The sequence below is a fragment of the Molothrus ater genome, chromosome 32 (assembly GCF_012460135.2).
Source record: "Molothrus ater isolate BHLD 08-10-18 breed brown headed cowbird chromosome 32, BPBGC_Mater_1.1, whole genome shotgun sequence".
NCBI classification, from domain to species: Eukaryota; Metazoa; Chordata; class Aves; order Passeriformes; family Icteridae; genus Molothrus; species Molothrus ater.
Genome location: NC_071659.1, coordinates 545901 through 562927, shown reverse-complemented (window position 1 = coordinate 562927; position 17027 = coordinate 545901). Strand labels below are relative to the sequence as shown.

Genomic DNA, 17027 nt, shown 5'->3' with positions numbered 1-17027 from the left:
CGCTCTCCGGTACCGGCCCTGCCCCCCGGTACCGACAGCACAGCTCCAATCTGTGGTACCGGCCCCGCTCCCCGGTACCGCCAGCACAGCCCCGATCCGCGGTACTGGCCCTGCCCCCCGGTACCAGAGCACAGCCTGGCCCGCGGTACCGGCCCCGCTCTCCGGTACCGGCCCTGCCCCCCGGTACCGCCAGCACAGCCCCGATCCGGGCAGCACGAGCACAGCCCCAATCTGCGGTACCAGCCCTGCTCCCCGGTACCGCCAGCACAGCCCCGTTCCCCAGTACCGGAGCACAGCCCCCCTCCCCGGTACCGGAGCACAGCCCGGCCCGCGGCCCCGGGCGGACCCGGCTGTGCAGAGCTGCCCCGGCCGGGAGCGGGGCTGGGCCCCGCCGGGAGCCACCGGCACGGGCCCGACCGGAGGCGCCGGGGGAGGCTCGGCCGCGCCGGCCCCGCGGGCAGCGATGGCCTCGGCACCGTGACCTCGGCGTGTGCCCGCGGGGGAGGCGGCGCCGCATCCCGCGGGGTCAGCCCGGGACAGCGCCCGGCCGAGCGCTGCTGCCAGCGCCGGGCACTGCCATGGACCGGGGGCACCGGGCTGCAGCGGGCACTGCCATGGACCGGGGGCACCGGGCTGCAGCGGGCACTGCCATGGACCGGGGGCACCGGGCTGCAGCGGGCACGGCCCTGATCCCGGGGGCACCGGGCTGCAGCAGGCACGGCCCTGATCCCGGGGGCACCGGGCTGCAGCGGGCACTGCCCTGATCCCGGGGGCACCGGGCTGCAGCAGGCACTGCACCAGCTCTGCCCTGCTCCCAGGTGCACTGGGCTGCAGCGGGCACTGCCCTGGCTCTCCCCTGTGCCCATGGGTACCAGGCTGCAGTGGGCACTGCCCCAGCTCTGCCCTGTGCCCATGGGTACCGGGCTGCAGCGGGCACTGTCCCAGCTCTGCCCTGTGCCCCCCGTGCCCCCAGAACCACCCCAAAGCACAGGGGCTGCGCATCCACCCCGCTCCCAGCTCCTGCCAGCAGCACTGCAGGGCACGACTGACCCTGGGGTACCCCTGCCCACAGCTGTGCCAAGAACAGGTTGGGCACATCCCAGGGACACACGGGGACATCCCAGGGGCACACAGACACATCCCAGGGGACACACGGGCACGTCCCAGGGGACTCATGGACGCATCCCAGGGAACACACAGACACATCCCAGCAGACACACGGACACACCCCAGGGGACACACGGACACACAGCCACATCCCATGGGTCACACATGGCCCAGCCCCTCGGGCCACCGGGACCAATGACTGCAGGATGGGGAGCAGCACTGTGTGACACAGCGTGACCCAGGTGGTCACAGGAACTGGGATGTGACCCTGGCCTGGCCGTGCCCTCAGTGGGACGGTCACAGGAACCGGGATGTGACCCTGGCCTGGCCGTGCCCTCAGTGGGACGGTCACAGGAACCGGGATGTGACCCTGGCCTGGCCGTGCCCTCAGTGGGACGGTCACAGGAACCGGGATGTGACCCTGGCCTGGCCGTGCCCACAGTGGGACGGTCACAGGAACCGGGATGTGACCCTGGCCTGGCCGTGCCCTCAGTGGGACGGTCACAGGAACCGGGATGTGACCCTGGCCTGGCCGTGCCCTCAGTGGGACGGTCACAGGAACCGGGATGTGACCCTGACCTGGCCGTGCCCTCAGTGGGATGGTGTCCAGGTGTCCAGCTGGCCGCAGCCCCGGTGCCCACGCCCTGCCCAGCCCTGCCCTGCTCTGCTGGACACTGCCCCACAGGAAGAGCCACGGCCTTGCCAGCCCTGGCACTGGGAGTGGCCAGCCAGGCCCAGCACGTACTTGGTGTCCCTCCTGAGCCTGGTGTCACACATGGAGGAGGTGCAGGGACCCCCGGAACAGGCGGGACCCCCCGAGGGGGGAGCAGGGCTGGCACCAGGCTTACAGGCCACCATGCATCCTGCCTGGCACAGGGCATGAACCCAGCACACACTCCGGGGCCAGGACACCCCCCATCCTGGGGACACAGCCCTGCTGGGGACACCCCCATCCTGGGGACACCTCCATCCTGAGGACACAGCCCTGCTGGGGACACAGCCCTGCTGGGGACACCCCCCATCCTGGGGACATCCCCCATCCTGGGGACACAGCCCTGCTGGGGACACAGCCCTGCTGGGGACACCCCCCATCCTGGGGACACAGCCCTGCTGGGGACACAGCCCTGCTGGGGACACCTCCATCCTGGGGACACCCCCATCCTGGGGACACCCCCATCCTGGGGACACAGCCCTGCTGGGGACACCCCCAATCCTGGGGACACCTCCATCCTGGGGACACAGCCCTGCTGGGGACACCCTCCATCCTGGGGACACCCCCATCCTGGGGACACCCCCATCCTGGGGACACCCCCGCCCTGCCAGCCGCCTTGCCCCAGCTCTCCCCACAGCCGGGAGGTGACAGCAGGTCTGTGTCCCCATCCCCTCCCCGCGCTGCCAGCGCCAGGAATAGCTCAATCCGCGCTAATCCCGCCCGCCCGTGGCTCAGGCCTCTCCCGCTTCCCCCGTTCCCCTCCGCCCTGCGGCACCGGGGGCCCCGCGCCCCCTTCTCCTGCCGGCCGGGAAGGAGCCGAGCCCGGGAGCCCCCGGGCCGGGAAGCAGCCCAGCCCCGGAGACCCCGGACCGGGAAGGAGCCGAGCCCCGGAGCCCCCGGGCCGGGAAGGAGCCCAGCCCCGGAGCCCCCGGGCCGGGAAGCAGCCCAGCCCCGGAGCCCCCGGCCAGGATGGAGCCCAGCCCCGAAGCCCCCGGGCCGGGAAGCAGCCCAGCCCCGGAGCCCCCGGACCGGGAAGGAGCCGAGCCCCGGAGCCCCCGGACCGGGAAGGAGCCGAGCCCCGGAACCCCAGGGCCGGGAAGGAGCCGAGCCCCGGAGCCCCCGGACCGGGATGGAGCCGAGCCCCGGAGCCCCTGGGCCGGGAAGGAGCCGAGCCCCGGAACCCCAGGGCCGGGAAGGAGCCCAGCCCCGGAGCCCCTGGGCCGGGAAGGAGCCGAGCCCCGGAACCCCAGGGCCGGGAAGGAGCCCAGCCCCGGAGCCCCCGGGCCGGGAAGGAGCCCAGCCCCGGAGCCCCCGAGCCGGGAAGGAGCCGAGCCGCGGAGCCCCCGGGCCGGGAAGGAGCCCAGCCCCGGAGCCCCCGGGCCGGGAAGGAGCCGAGCCCCGGAGCCCCCGGGCCGGGAAGCAGCCCAGCCCCGGAGCCCCCGGGCCGCGCTCCCCCGGGATGTGCCGAGCCCCCGCAGCCCCGGAGCGGGACCGGGCCGTAGCGAGCGGGACCGGGCCGTACCTTGTGCGTGTCGAGCGCCTCGCGGCTGGGCGCGGGGCTGCCGGTGTCCAGGCTCCCGCTGGACGGCATGGTGGGGCCGGGGGCCGCCGCCTGTCAGCACCGGAGCGGAGCCCGCTGCGCTCGGACGGTCCCGCAGCCGTCCCCCGCCGCTGCCTGGATGCTGCTGGCCCTGCGGGGAGAGCGGAGGGACGCGGGTCAGGGGCTGCTCCCGCCCCGCCGCCCCCGGCCCGGCCCCAGCCCCGGCAATTATTAACGTGCCACAGCCTTGACTCGGCCGGGCTGGGCTCCTGCCCCGCCAGTGCCCCGCACGGTGCCCGAGAACAGCCCGGCCCGGCCAGGGCTGCGGGGTGAGGGTCAGGGGTACAGGGGGAACAGGGGATGCAGGGTGAGGGTCAGGGGTGCTGGGTGAGAGGGGCACAGAGGGTGTGGGGTGAGGGTCAGGGTGAGGGGTGCACAGTGTGGGTCAGGGGGGGAACAGGGGGTGCAGGGTGAGGGTCAGGGTGAGGGGTGCACAGTGTGGGTCAGGGGGGGAACAGGGGGTGCAGGGTGAGGGTTAGGGTCAGGGGTGCACAGTGTGGGTCAGGGGTGCAGGGTGAGGGTCAGGGGGGAACAGGGGGTGCAGGGTGAGGGTCAAGGATGCGGGATGCACAATGTGGGTGCGGGGTGAGGAGTGTGGGGTGAGGGGTGCACAGCATGGGGTGCAGCGTGTGGCACAGGGGGCACGGTGTGAGGTGTGGGGAGCACACAGGGATGCAGCTGTGGGGCACAGTGTCCATGGTGTGGGGTGCAGCTCTGGGGCACAGTGCCCATGGTGTGGAGTGCTGGGCCCATGGCATGGGGTACAGCTGTGGGGCACAGTGTACACAGTGTGGGGCACAGGGTGTGGGGTGCAGCTCTGGGGCACAGTGCCCATGGCATGGGGTGCAGTATGTGGAGCACAGTGCCCATGGTGTGGGGCACAGTGCCCATGGTGTGGGGTGCAGCTCTAGGGCACAGGGCCCATGGTGTGGGGTGCAGGGTATGGGGCGCAGTTCTGGGGCACAGGGCCCATGGTGTGGGGTGCAGCTGTGGGTCCGGGGTGCAGGGCACAGGGTGCATAGTGTGTGGTGCAGGGCACCCAGCACCCGATGCTCAGTGTGGGGTGCCCTTTGCACAGCATGGGGTGCCCAGTGCATGTTTTGGAGTGCATTGTGCACCTTGTGAGCAGTGTGGGGTACAAGGGGTGCAGGGTGTGTGGGGTGCAGGACGCGCTGTGGGGGCACAGGGCAGGGTTTGGGGTGCAGGGTGTGTGGGGTGCAGGACACACTGCAGAGGCACAGGGCAGGGTTTGGGGTGCAGGGTGTGTGGGGTGCAGGACACACTGCAGGGGCACAGGGCAGGGTTTGGGGTGCAGGGTGTGTGGGGTGCAGGACACACTGCAGGGGCACAGGGCAGGGTTTGGGGTGCAGGGTGCACACTGTGGGGTGCAGGACACACTGCAGGGGCACAGGGCAGGGTTTGGGGTGCAGGGTGTGTGGGGTGCAGGACACACTGCAGGGGCACAGGGCAGAGTTTGGGGTGCAGGGTGTGTGGGGTGCAGGACGCGCTGTGGGGGCACAGGGCAGGGTTTGGGGTGCAGGGTGTGTGGGGTGCAGGACACACTGCAGGGGCACAGGGCAGGGTTTGGGGTGCAGGGTGTGTGGGGTGCAGGACACACTGCAGGGGCACAGGGCAGGGTTTGGGGTGCAGGGTGTGTGGGGTGCAGGACGCGCTGTGGGGGCACAGGGCAGGGTTTGGGGTGCAGGGTGCACACTGTGGGGTGCAGGACACGCTGTGGGGGCACAGGGCAGGGTTTGGGGTGCAGGGTGCACACTGTGGGGTGCAGGACGCGCTGTGGGGGCACAGGGCAGGGTTTGGGGTGCAGGGTGTGTGGGGTGCAGGACACGCTGTGGGGGCACAGGGCAGGGTTTGGGGTGCAGGGTGTGTGGGGTGCAGGACACACTGCAGGGGCACAGGGCAGGGTTTGGGGTGCAGGGTGCACACTGTGGGGTGCAGGACACACTGCAGGGGCACAGGGCAGGGTTTGGGGTGCAGGGTGTGTGGGGTGCAGGACACACTGCAGGGGCACAGGGCAGGGTTTGGGGTGCAGGGTGCACACTGTGGGGTACCAGGCACAGGGTCTGCACGGTGCAGGATGTGCGGGGTGCTGGCGGTGCCATCACCTGCAGGGTTCTGGGGTGCCAAGGGTGCGGACGGGGGGCCCAGCGCTGCCTGGGGGCGCAGGGGGGATGCAGGGTGTGGGTGCCGGCTGCAGGGGGACGGACGCTGGCTGCGGGCTCCGGGGGGTGCCGGCTGTGCGGGACGGGGTGCGGGGTGCGGGGTGCGGGGTCCCGGGTGCGCGGTGCTGCCTGCGGGGTCCGGGGGCCGCATGCGGGGGGCCGGGGGGGAGGCGCCAGCCGGCACCTGTTGCTATGGCAAACGCTGCATTCGCCATGGCCGGGGCTGCTGTTGCCTTTGGCACCGGAGCTGCAATTTGTTTCTAGAGCTTTCCAGCCGCAGCCGTTCCCAGCGGCGGGCGGGGGGCTCGGGCGGGGGCTCGGGGGGGCCGGGGCGGGCAGGGCGCCGCTCTCGGCACCGCTCCCAGCCCAGGGCATCCCCCCGGCCCGCGGCCGGAGCTGCTGGGGGGCTGCAGGGGGGGCCGGGGGGCTGCAGCCGCCCCCCGAGACAGCCCTCCGGGATTTGGGGCGCTGGGGGATAGATGGGGGAGCTCATCCCCCCTGCCCCAGTGCCCCCTGAACGGCCCCTCCCGCGGGCTGGGCTGGGCTGGGCTGGGGGGAGGAGGAGGAGGAGGAGGGCAGGGGGAGTGGGTGGTGGGCGCAGGCTGGGGGTGGAGGGTTGGGGTGCGGGACCTGGGGGTGCAGGGTTGAGGCTGCGGGGTGCACGCTGCTCCCCAAGCCCGGCGGGCGCTGCGGGGACTCCCCGGCCCCTTCCCTCCTCAGCCCGGGGAGCCCCCGGGGAAGCCGCGGTCCCCTTGGTGACACAGCGCTGCCAGCCCACGCCAGCGCCCCGCGGGCACGCTCGGCCCGGAATTTGCCCCTGGGCACCGGGATGCCGCCCCCCGGTGAGGGGCCGGGGCTGGCACCCCCCGCACCCCCAGACCACCGCTACTGCCCCCTGTCAGCGGCGGTGCCACCAGCCAGCGGCACGGCACGGCACGGCACGGCACGGCACGGCACGGCACGGCACGGCACGGCACGGCACGGCACGGCCGGACACGTGCAGCGGGAAGCACCGGGGACACCGCGGCTGCACCGGGCACCTCGGGGGATCCCCGGCCGCGCTCGGGGGGGGTCCCGAGCCGGGGGTCTCCGCCGTGCAGCCCCCGGTCCCCCAGAGCAGCGCGGACCCTCCGGCAGCCCCGGGGACCGGCCGAGCCCCCCCTCCCCGGCCGAGCCCGCTCGGCGCTGCTGGCGGCTTTGATTCGCTTCCAGCCAACATGGTCTCCGAACGCTCTAAAAATAGTTGTTGTGCGCACAAACCCCGCGGCAGGCAGCGAGCCCCGGCCGCCGAACAAAGCCGGGAACCGCCGCGGCCCGGCCGCCTCCCGCTGCCCGCCCCATCCCGGAGGGGCCCGGCGGGACCCGGCCCCGCTCCCCGCGCTCTTACCGGCTGCGCTCGCCCGGGACGGCACGGGACGGCACGGGATGGCCCGGGGGGCTCGGCGGCACCGTGCCCTCGGCTCAGGCCGCCGGCACCGGCCTCGGCGGCATCCCCCGGCCGCGGTCACGGAGCCCGCCCGGTGCTCCGGTGCTCCGGCAGCGGCCGGCGGCCCCCGTGGGCGGCCGGTGTGTCCCCGGTGGCGGCGGCGCTGCCCGGGGGCCCCGGCGGTGCCGCTGCCGCACGGCAGGAGCGGCGAGTCACGCTCGGCGCGGCGGCAGAGGCGTTCCGAAGTAGGTTACCTGCGCCGGCTGGGCGAGACACGCGGCAGCCACCGGCACGAAAATGGAAAACCCACCCGAAATCCCGCCTTTTTTCTTTTCTTTTTTTTTTTTCCCCTTTTTTTCTTTTCTTTTTTTTTTTTTTTTTTTTTAATATATATTTCGGGACCTCGGCGGTGCCGTGCCGCAGCCGGGAGCCTGCAGGGACCTAACCGGCCATTTTAGGTGACGGCGAGCGGGGTCCCCCCCGCAGCCCCCCGTGCCGGTGGGACACCGTCACCGCAGTGTCCCCCCCCCGGCCCGCCCCGTCCCGAGGTGACCCCGCGAGCCGCGGTGACACCCCCGCCTTGGCCGGGGTCCCCCGTGCGCCGGCGGCCGTGGGGACGCACGAGGGACCCCGGCCAAGCGCCTCTCCCGTGACAAGTGCCGCAGCGTATTATTATTGTTGTTGTCACTTTGAGTCACTGCCACCGCCGCGCTCCTCCTCCTCCTCCTCCTCCTCCTCCTCCTCCTCCTCCTCCTCCTCCTCCTCCCCCTTGCCAGCAGCACGGAACGGCTCCGGGATTGACTCAGAGAGGGGACAGGAGCGGCGGCCGTGAGTCACCCCCAGCCTCTGCGCCCCCCAAACCCCTGAGTCACCCCCGAGCCCCCCTCGGCGTGGGTGCTGCTGCCGGGGCGGGCAGGATCAGGGTGGGCGTCCCCGGGCTACGCAATTTGGCCTCCGACAGATGGCTGTGCCCAAAGCGCCGTGGCCTTGACCTCGTCTCCGGGGCTTAAATTTAGGGGTGAAATATTTGGCCCCTGCGGGAGGGGGGCCTGGACACGCGTGCCACAGCTCTGGGAGCCGCCGGTACCCGGGGGACTCGTGGGGTGAAGTGCCAGTGAGAGCTGGGGTGATCCTAAAAATACTAAAAATACACCTGGCCTGGAGGGGACCCCTGGGGCGCTCAGCAGCACTGAGCAAACCCTGTGGTGCACCCCAAGGATGGAGTCACTGCACCCCACAGCACCCCAAGGATGGAGTCACTGCACCCAGGGCACCCCAAGGATGGAGTCACTGCACCCCACAGCACCCCAAGGATGGAGTCACTGCACGCAGGGCACCCTAAGGATGGAGTCACTGCACCCCACAGCACCCCAAGGATGGAGTCACTGCACCCAGGGCACCCCAAGGATGGAGTCACTGCACCCCACAGCACCCCAAGGATGGAGTCACTGCACCCATGGCACCCCTACATCCCACAGCACCCCAGGGAGTGATTCCTGCACCCCATGGCACCCCAAGGATGGAGTCACTGCACCCCATGGCACCCCAGGGATGGAGTCACTGTACCCCATGGCACCCCCTGACACCTCAGGGTGTGATTCCTGCACCCCACAGCACCCCAGGGAGTGATTCACTGCACCCCATGGCACCCCAAGGATGGAGTCACTGCACCCATAGCACCCCTGGGAGTGATTCAGTGCGCCCCATGGCACCCCTGCACCCTATAGCACCCCAGGGAGTGATTCCAGCACCTCAAAGCACCCCAGGGTGTGATTCACTGCACCCCAAAGCACCCCAGGGTGTGATTCACTGCATCCCATGGCACCCCAGGGTGTGATTCACTGCACCCCATGGCACCCCAGGGAGTGATCTCCTGCACTCCAGGGCACCACAGCACTCCAAAGAGTCAATGCCAGCACTCCAAAGAGTCAATCCCAGCACCCCATGAACAATCCCAGCACCCACAGAGTCAATCCCAGCACCCCATGAACAATCCCAGCACCCCACAGAGTCAATCCCAGCACCCCACAGAGTCAATCCCAGCACCCCAGGAACAATCCCAGCACCCCATGGACAATCCCAGCACCCCACAGAGTCAATCCCAGCACCCCATGAACAATCCCAGCACCCCATGGCACCCCAGGACCAGGCCCTGCCCTGCTCCACATCACAGCCGAGGGCAGGCACAGCCCCACAGCCAGAGCAGCACCAACCTGCCCAGGGCATGGGCGGGGATAATGGGATGGGGTGGGATGGGGTGGGATATTATGTGGTGGGAGGGGATTTTATGCGGTGTTATGGGGTGGGATGTGGTGGGATGGGTTGTTATGAGGTGGGATGGGATGGGATGGGATGTTCTGGGGTGTTATGTGGTGTTATGGGGTATTATGGGGTGTTATGGGGTGTTATGGGTTGTTATGTGGTGTTATAGGGTGTTATGGGTTGTTATAGGGTGTTATGGGGTGGAATGGGTTGTTATGGGGTGTTATAGGGTGTTATAGGGTGTTATGGGTTGTTATAGGGTGTTCTGGGGTGTTCTGGGTTGTTATGTGGTGTTATAGAGTGTTATGGGTTGTTATAGGGTGTTATGGGGTGTTATAGGGTGTTATGGGGTGGGATGGGTTGTTATAGGGTGTTCTGGGGTGTTATGGGTTGTTATGTGGTGTTATAGAGTGTTATGGGTTGTTATAGGGTGTTATGGGGTGGGATGGGTTGTTATGGGGTTTTATACAGTGTTATGGGGTGTTATGGGTTGTTATAGGGTGTTATGCAGTGTTCTGGGGTGTTCTGGGGTGTTCTGGGGTGGGATGGGACAGTGAGGTGTGTGGCACCCCCGTGGCAGGCTGTGGCCAGCCCTGCAGGTGGGACAGGGTGGATGGGGCCAGGGGATCCCGCAGGGGCTGCTGCAGCACCGGGAACGCCCCGTGCTCTGTTACCCTCTGTTACCAGGGAGAAAACCCGGGAGATGACCTGATCCCGGTGGGCAGAGCCTGGGGCAGGGCTGGAGCTGAGCTGGAGCCGTGCTCAGCAGGACAGGCCCGACACCGCAGGGACAGGTCTGACACCGTGGGGACAGGCCCGACACCGCGGGGACAGGCCCGACACTTCAGGGACAGGCCCGACACCGTGGGGACAGGCCCGACACCGCGGGGACAGGCCCGACACCGCGGGGACAGGCCTGACACCATGGGGACAGGCCCGACACCGAGGGGACAGGCCCGACACCGTGGGTACAGGCCCGACACCGTGGGGACAGGCCCGACACCGCGGGGACAGGTCCGACACTGCAGGGACAGGTCTGACACTGTGGGGACAGGCCCGACACCGTGGGTACAGCCCCAACACCGCAGGGACAGGCCCGACACCGTGGGGACAGGCCCGACACCGTGGGTACAGGTCTGACACCGTGGGGACAGGCCCGACACTGCAAGGACCGGCCCGACACCGAGGGGACAGGCCCGACACTGCAAGGACAGGCCCGACACCGCGGGGACAGGTCCGACACTGCAGGGACAGGTCTGACACTGTGGGGACAGGCCCGACACCGTGGGTACAGGCCCGACACCGTGGGGACAGGCCCGACACCGCGGGGACAGGTCTGACACCGTGGGTACAGGCCCGACACCGCAGGTACAGGCCCGACACCGCGGGGACAGGCCCGACACTGTGGGGACAGGCCCGACACTGCAAGGACCGGCCCGACACCGCGGGGACAGGCCTGACACTGTGCGGACCGGCCCGACACCGTGGGGACAGGCCTGACACTGCAAGGACCGGCCCGACACCGCGGGGACAGGCCCGACACCGCGGGGACAGGCCTGACACAGCAAGGACCGGCCCGACACCGAGGGGACAGGCCTGACACTGCAAGGACCGGCCCGACACCGCGGGGACAGGCCTGACACTGCAAGGACCAGCCCGACACCGTGGGGACAGGCCTGACACTGTGGGGACAGGCCCGACACCGCGGGGACAGGCCTGACACTGCAGGTACAGGCCCGACACCGTGGGGACAGGCCTGACACTGCGGGTACAGGCCCGACACCGAGGGGACAGGCCTGACACTGTGCGGACCGGCCCGACACCGCGGGGACAGGCCTGACACTGCAAGGACCGGCCCGACACCGAGGGGACAGGCCTGACACTGCAAGGACCGGCCCGACACCGCGGGGACAGGCCTGACACTGCGGGTACAGGCCCGACACCGAGGGGACAGGCCTGACACTGTGCGGACCGGCCCGACACCGCGGGGACAGGCCTGACACTGCAAGGACCGGCCCAGCCCAGCACCGGGGCAGAGGGATGGGGCAGTGCTGGGGGAGTGGAGCCTGCCAAGGGTTCCTCCTGGGCTGGGAGGGAAACTAAGCGGGGCCTGGAGCCATCCCAGCAAACCCAAACCCATTCCAAGGCGTGGAGCCATCCCACCAAACCCAAACTAGGCCCTGGAGCCATCCCACCAAACACAAACCCAAACTCAAACCCTGCCAGGGCCTGGAGCCATCCCACCAAACCTATCCCAGCAAACCCTGGAGCCATCCCACCAAACCCAAACCCAAACCCTGCCAGGGCCTGGAGCCATCCCACCAACCCCAAACCCATCGCAGGGCCTGGAGCCATCCCAGCAAACCCAAACCCATTGCAGGGCCTGGAGCCATCCCAGCAAACCCAAACCCATCACAGGGCCTGGAGCCGTCCCACTAAACTCAAACCCATCACAGGGCCTGGAGCCATTCCAGCAAACCCAAAGCCAAACTCAAACTCAATCTAAGGCCTGGAGCCATCCCACCAAACCCATCACAGGGCCTGGAGACATCCCAGCAAACCCAAACCTAAACCCAAACCCATTGCAAGCCCTGGAGCCATCCCACTAAACCCAAACCCATTGCAGGCCCTGGAGCCATCCCACTAAACCCAAACTCAAACCCATCCCATGCCCCGGAGCCACCCCAGCACACCCAAGCCGTGCCGTGCCATGCCGTGGCACACGCGTGCCTGGCACGCTCCCGTGGCACCTGCCAGCCCACGCGCTGCCCCGGGGCACCGCGCCCTGCTGTGGGAAGGGGTGCGCCAAGAGAAAACTGGGATGTGCCAAAAGAAAACTGGGATGGGCCAAAATAAAACTGGGATGGGCCAAAATAAAACTTCCTGCACAAAATCCACTGCCTGAGGGTCTGCGAGTGGCTGGCCTGGCACGGCGCGGCGTAGCACAGTGCAGAGTGGCACAGCATGGCACAGCATGGCACGGGGCTGGGGGCACAGCCGTGGCTGCCACCGGATTGCAGGGACATGGATAGCCAGGGTCATCGGGGGACACCAGGATGCACCAGGACACACCGGGACACACCAGGACACACACTGGGATACACTGATACACTGGGACACACCAGGATGCACCAGGGCACACACTGGGATACACTGATACACCAGGACACACCAGGATGCACCAGGGCACACACTGGGATGCACTGGGACACACCAGGGCACACCAGGATGCACCAGGGCACACACTGGGATGCACCAGGACACACCAAGATGCACCGGGATGCACCAGGACTCACCAGGACACACCAGGACACACTGGATGCACTGGAACACACCAGGACACACTGGGACACACTGGGATGCACCGGGACACACCAGGATGCACCGGGATGCACCAGGAGACACCAGAACACACTGGGACACACCAGGACACAACAGGATGCACCGGGATGCACTGGGACACAATGGGACACACCAGGACACACCGGGATGCACCAGGACACACTAGGATGCACCGGGATGCACCGGGACTCACTGGGATGCACTGGGGACACACCAGGACACACCAGGAGGCACTGGGACACTCCGGGACACACCGCACTGCACTGGGACCCACCAGGATGAACCAGGAGACACCAGGACACACTGGGATGCACTGGGACACACCAGGACACACCGGGATGCACTGGGACCCACCGGGACCCACCGGGATGCACCAGGACACATCGGGACACAGTGGGATCCACTGGGACACACTGGGATGCACTGGGACACACCAGGATGCACCAGAATGCACTGGGACACACCAGGCCTGCCAGCAGGCACCAGCATGGTGCTGTTCCTCAAGGGAGCAGAAGCTGCTCCTTGTCACCAAAGCAGCTCGGTGTCACCAAAGCTGCTCCATGTCACAGAACTGCTCCCCTGGGAAGTTTGGAGCTGACTCAGCACAGGGGGCCGGAGCTGCCAGAGCTGCCGGAGCAGCGGGGCCGGTCCCACCCCAACCCGGGGCTCCCGGGGGGCTCCCGGGGGTCACTGCCACCACGGGATGTGGCCGCTGGTGTGGCAGCCAGCACGGAACTCGGCCGGTCCCGCGGTGACACCGGCGACGTCACACAAAGGGCAGAAAGAGGAACCGGGGGAGGAGGAAAATCTCATTTGGCCGCAGGTTTGCGCAGGCGAAACACCCCGGAAAGCAAAGCGGGGGGAGGAAACGGCGGTGGGAGGGAAAGGGAGAGGGGGAAGGAGGAGGGAGAGAGAGGGGAAGTGAGGGGGAAGGGAGACAGCGGGGAAGTGGGAAGGGAAGTGGGGAGGGAGTGGGAAGGGAAGTGGGGAGGGGGAAGTGAGTGGGATGGGCGAGGAGCAAGAAGGAAGGGAAAAGCAAAAAGGGAAGGGAAAAGCAGAAAGGAAAGGGAAATGATGGGGAAGGGGGAAGGAAGAGAGAGATGGGAAGCCAGAGGGGCAGGGGAGTGAGAGGGGAGTGGGAAGTGAGCAGGAAGGGGGAAGTGAGAGGGAAAGGGAAGGGGAAAATAAGGAGGAAGGGGGAAGTGAGAGGGAGAGGGGAGTGGGAAGTGAGCAGGAAGGGGGAAGTGAAAGAGAAAATGAGCAGGAAGGGGGAAGTGAGAGGGAGAGGGAAGGGGAAAACTAACAGGAAGGGGTAAGTGAGAGGGAAAATGAACAGGAAGGGGGAAGTGAGAGGGAAAGGGAAGGGGAAAATGAACAGGAAGGGGAAAGCGAGAGATGGAAAATGAGCAGGGAGGGGGAAGTGATGAGGAAGTGGGCAGTGAGTGGGAAGGGCAGAGGGAGAGGGAAAGGGAGAGGGAAAGGGAGAGGGAAGGGGGAGAAGGAACAGGGAAGGGGAGAGGGTGCAGGGAGAGGGAAGGGGAAGGAGCCGGGCCCAGCGCGGGGAGCAGAGCGGGCAGGCCGAGCACCCCCAGCCCCGGCAGGCCCGGCCCGGCCGCCCCCGCCCGCGGGCCCCGCGGCGCTGCGCCTCCCCCGGGGGGGAATTTTGGTGCAAAATCCCCCAAGTTAGGGCAAGGCCGGCCCGGCTCGGCCGCTCCCCCGGGGGCCCCGCCGCGGGCAGGGCACGGGCGGCCGCGGCCCCGCGTCCCCCCGGGGGGCACACGGCGGTGACACCGCGGGCCGGGAGGGGACCGGGGGGACAGCCGGCGGTGCCACCGGGCCCCGCTGCCCTTCAGCCGCCCGCGCCGCGCTCAAGGACACGGCGGCGCCGCGGGGGCCGGGCCGGCCGGGCCGCGCGGCCACCCCCGCTCGCACGGCCGGGCCGAGCGGGGCCGGGCCGGGCGGGGGCGGCGCGGGGCCGGGGGGGCCCGGCGGGCCCGGCCCTGCCGCGTTTTCCTGCCGCGGGCCCGGGACGGCGGTCACACCGGGGCCGCGCCGGGCCGGGCCGAGCCCCGCCGAGCCCTGCCGGAGGGAGCCGAAGTGCGCCGGGGGGAGCCGAACCTCGGCCGTGGGGACCCGAACCTCAGCCGCAGGGACCCGAACCCCCGCGGAGGAAGCCGAACCCCCTCCGGACGGGCCCGAGCCCTTCCGAAGGCACCACCCGAACAGAACCGGACGGGGCTGGACCGAGCCGAGCGGAGCCGAACCGCGCCGAACGCATCAGCCGAACTGAACCGAACGCAGCCGAGCGGACGCGAGCGCGCCCGAGCGGAGCCGGGCCGGGCCGGCGGTGCCGGTGCCGCTGTCCCGCTGTCCCGCTGTCCCGCTGTCCCGGTTACCTGGGCCGCTGCGGGCCCGGCGCAGAGCCCCGCCGAGCCCCGCCGAGCCGTGCCGAGCCCCGCCGAGCCGCCGCCGCCGCTGCGCTGCCCGGCCAGGCCTCCTCCCGCAGCGCCGCCGCCTCCACTGCAGCACCGAGCCCGCCGCGCGGTCCTAGAGCCCGCCGGCAGCGCGCACCGGCACGGGCACGGGCACGGGCACGGCTCGGAGCGGCTCGGCACGGCACGGACACGGGAACGGGCACGGCACGGGCATGGCTCAGGGCATGGCACGGCTCGGAACGGGAACGGCACGGCACGGGCACGGCTCTGGACATGGCACAGCACGGCACGGCTTGGAACGGGAACAGCACGGGCACGGCACGGCACGGGCACAGCTCGGGGGATGGCATGGCATGGCATGGCATGGCATGGCATGGCATGGCATGGCATGGCATGGCATGGCATGGCATGGCATGGCATGGCACAGCTTGGCTTGACCCAGCACAGCCCTTGGTCCCACTTGGCTCGGCCTGGCACAGCACAGAATGCCTTGGCATGGCACAGCACAGCACGGCCTGGCTTGGCACAGCATGGAATGCCTTAGCACGGCACAGAGCTGAGCTGCTGCACCGGGGCAGGGACAGAGCCCGGTGCTAACACAAGGCGTGCCGTGCCAAGCTGTGCTGTGCCAAACCGAGCCTTGCTGGGCCAGGCCATGCCAAGGCATTCCGTGCTGTGCCAGGCCAGGCCGGGCCGAGCCAAGTGGGGCCAAGGGCTGTGCCGGGTCAAGCCAAGCTGTGCCAAGCTGAGCTGTGCCAGGCCAGGCCCGGCTGGTCTGAGCCAAGCCAAGCAGAGTCAAGGGCTGTGCAGTGCCAAGCCAAGCCAAGCTGTACTGTGCCAAGCCAAGTGTGGTCAAGAGCTGTTCAGTACCAAGGCATGCCAAGCCAGGCCAAGCCAAGCCAAGCCAGGCCAAGCCAAGCCGAGCCAGGCCAAGCCGGGCCGTGCCATGCCAAACCAATCCAATTGAATCTAATTGAATCCAATCCAATCCAAGCCAAGCCAGGCCAGGCCAGGCCAGGCCAAGCCAGGCCATCCCTTCTCGCCAGTCCCTTGTCCCCACAGCGGTGCCAGCCGTGTCCCCGGTGCCAGCAGCACCCCTGGCACTGCCAGGACATCCTGGGGGCTCTGCCCCACCCCGGGGGCTGCAGGGACCCCTGGGTCCTGCCCGGGCAGGGGAGGCTGGGGGGGACCCCAGAGTGACCCTGGGGGCCCTCAGGGGTGGGTGGGGGGCACAGAGCCCTGGGGGTTCCAGTGGGCACAGACCCACAGCAGCACCCAGGGCTGGGGGGCACAGAGACCCCGGGATTCCAGATCCACAGAGACCCCGGGATTCCAGATCCACAGAGACCCCCGGATTCCAGATCCACAGAGACCCCGGGATTCCAGATCCACAGGGATCCACAGGGATCCACAGGGATCCACAGCAGCACCCAGAGCTGGGGGGGCACAGGGGCTCTCTGGGGAGGGGTTTCAGTTCCCTCTGATGGGCCTGGGGGGGCTGGGGAGCAGCAGGAGCAGGGCTGGGCTCCGAGAGATGGGCACTGCCAGGGAACCCAGCTGGGCACTGCCTGGAGAGCTGGCACTGCCAGGAGAGCCCAAATGGGCACTGCCAGGAGAGCCTAACTGGGCACTGCCAGGGAACCCAGCTGGGCACTGCCAGGGAACCCAGCTGGGCACTGCCTGGAGAGCTGGCACTGCCAGGAGAGCCCAAATGGGCACTGCCAGGGGAACCCAGCTGGGCATTGCCAGGGAACCCAGCTGGGCACTGCCAGGAGAGCTGGGCACTGCCAGGGGAACCCAGCTGGGCACTGCCTGGAGAGCCCAGCTGGGCTCGGAGCAGGGGACTCAGGGCTGGACTTGGGGAGCTCTGGAGGAGTGGGGGGCTCGGGGGGCTCAGAGGGCTAAAGACTGGGATTACTGGGATTGGGGAGCTCAGGGATAGGACTGGGGGCTCAGGGGGCTC

General features: G+C 68.9%; 1 protein-coding gene across 4 annotated transcripts in view; it reads right to left on the bottom strand.

Annotated features, from left to right (window-relative positions):
- The window catches only part of DNMT3A (DNA methyltransferase 3 alpha), a 63925-nt gene extending 48816 nt beyond the window's left edge, over positions 1–15109 (bottom strand). For 3 of the 4 annotated variants that reach the window (XR_008509003.1, XM_036405145.2, XM_036405148.2), the window contains exons 1-2: positions 15026–15109; positions 3342–3510 (exon numbers count right to left, since the gene is read on the bottom strand). Coding sequence is in view for 3 of the 4 variants with exons in the window: in XM_036405145.2 (XP_036261038.1) it covers positions 3342–3410 (69 nt within the window). In the remaining variant the exon portion in view is untranslated. Of the gene's footprint in view, positions 1–3341; positions 3511–6986; positions 7376–15025 lie in introns of those variants that run through there. The other variant, XM_036405146.2, reaches the window with a different exon arrangement.
- Positions 15110–17027: the final 1918 nt, after the last annotated feature.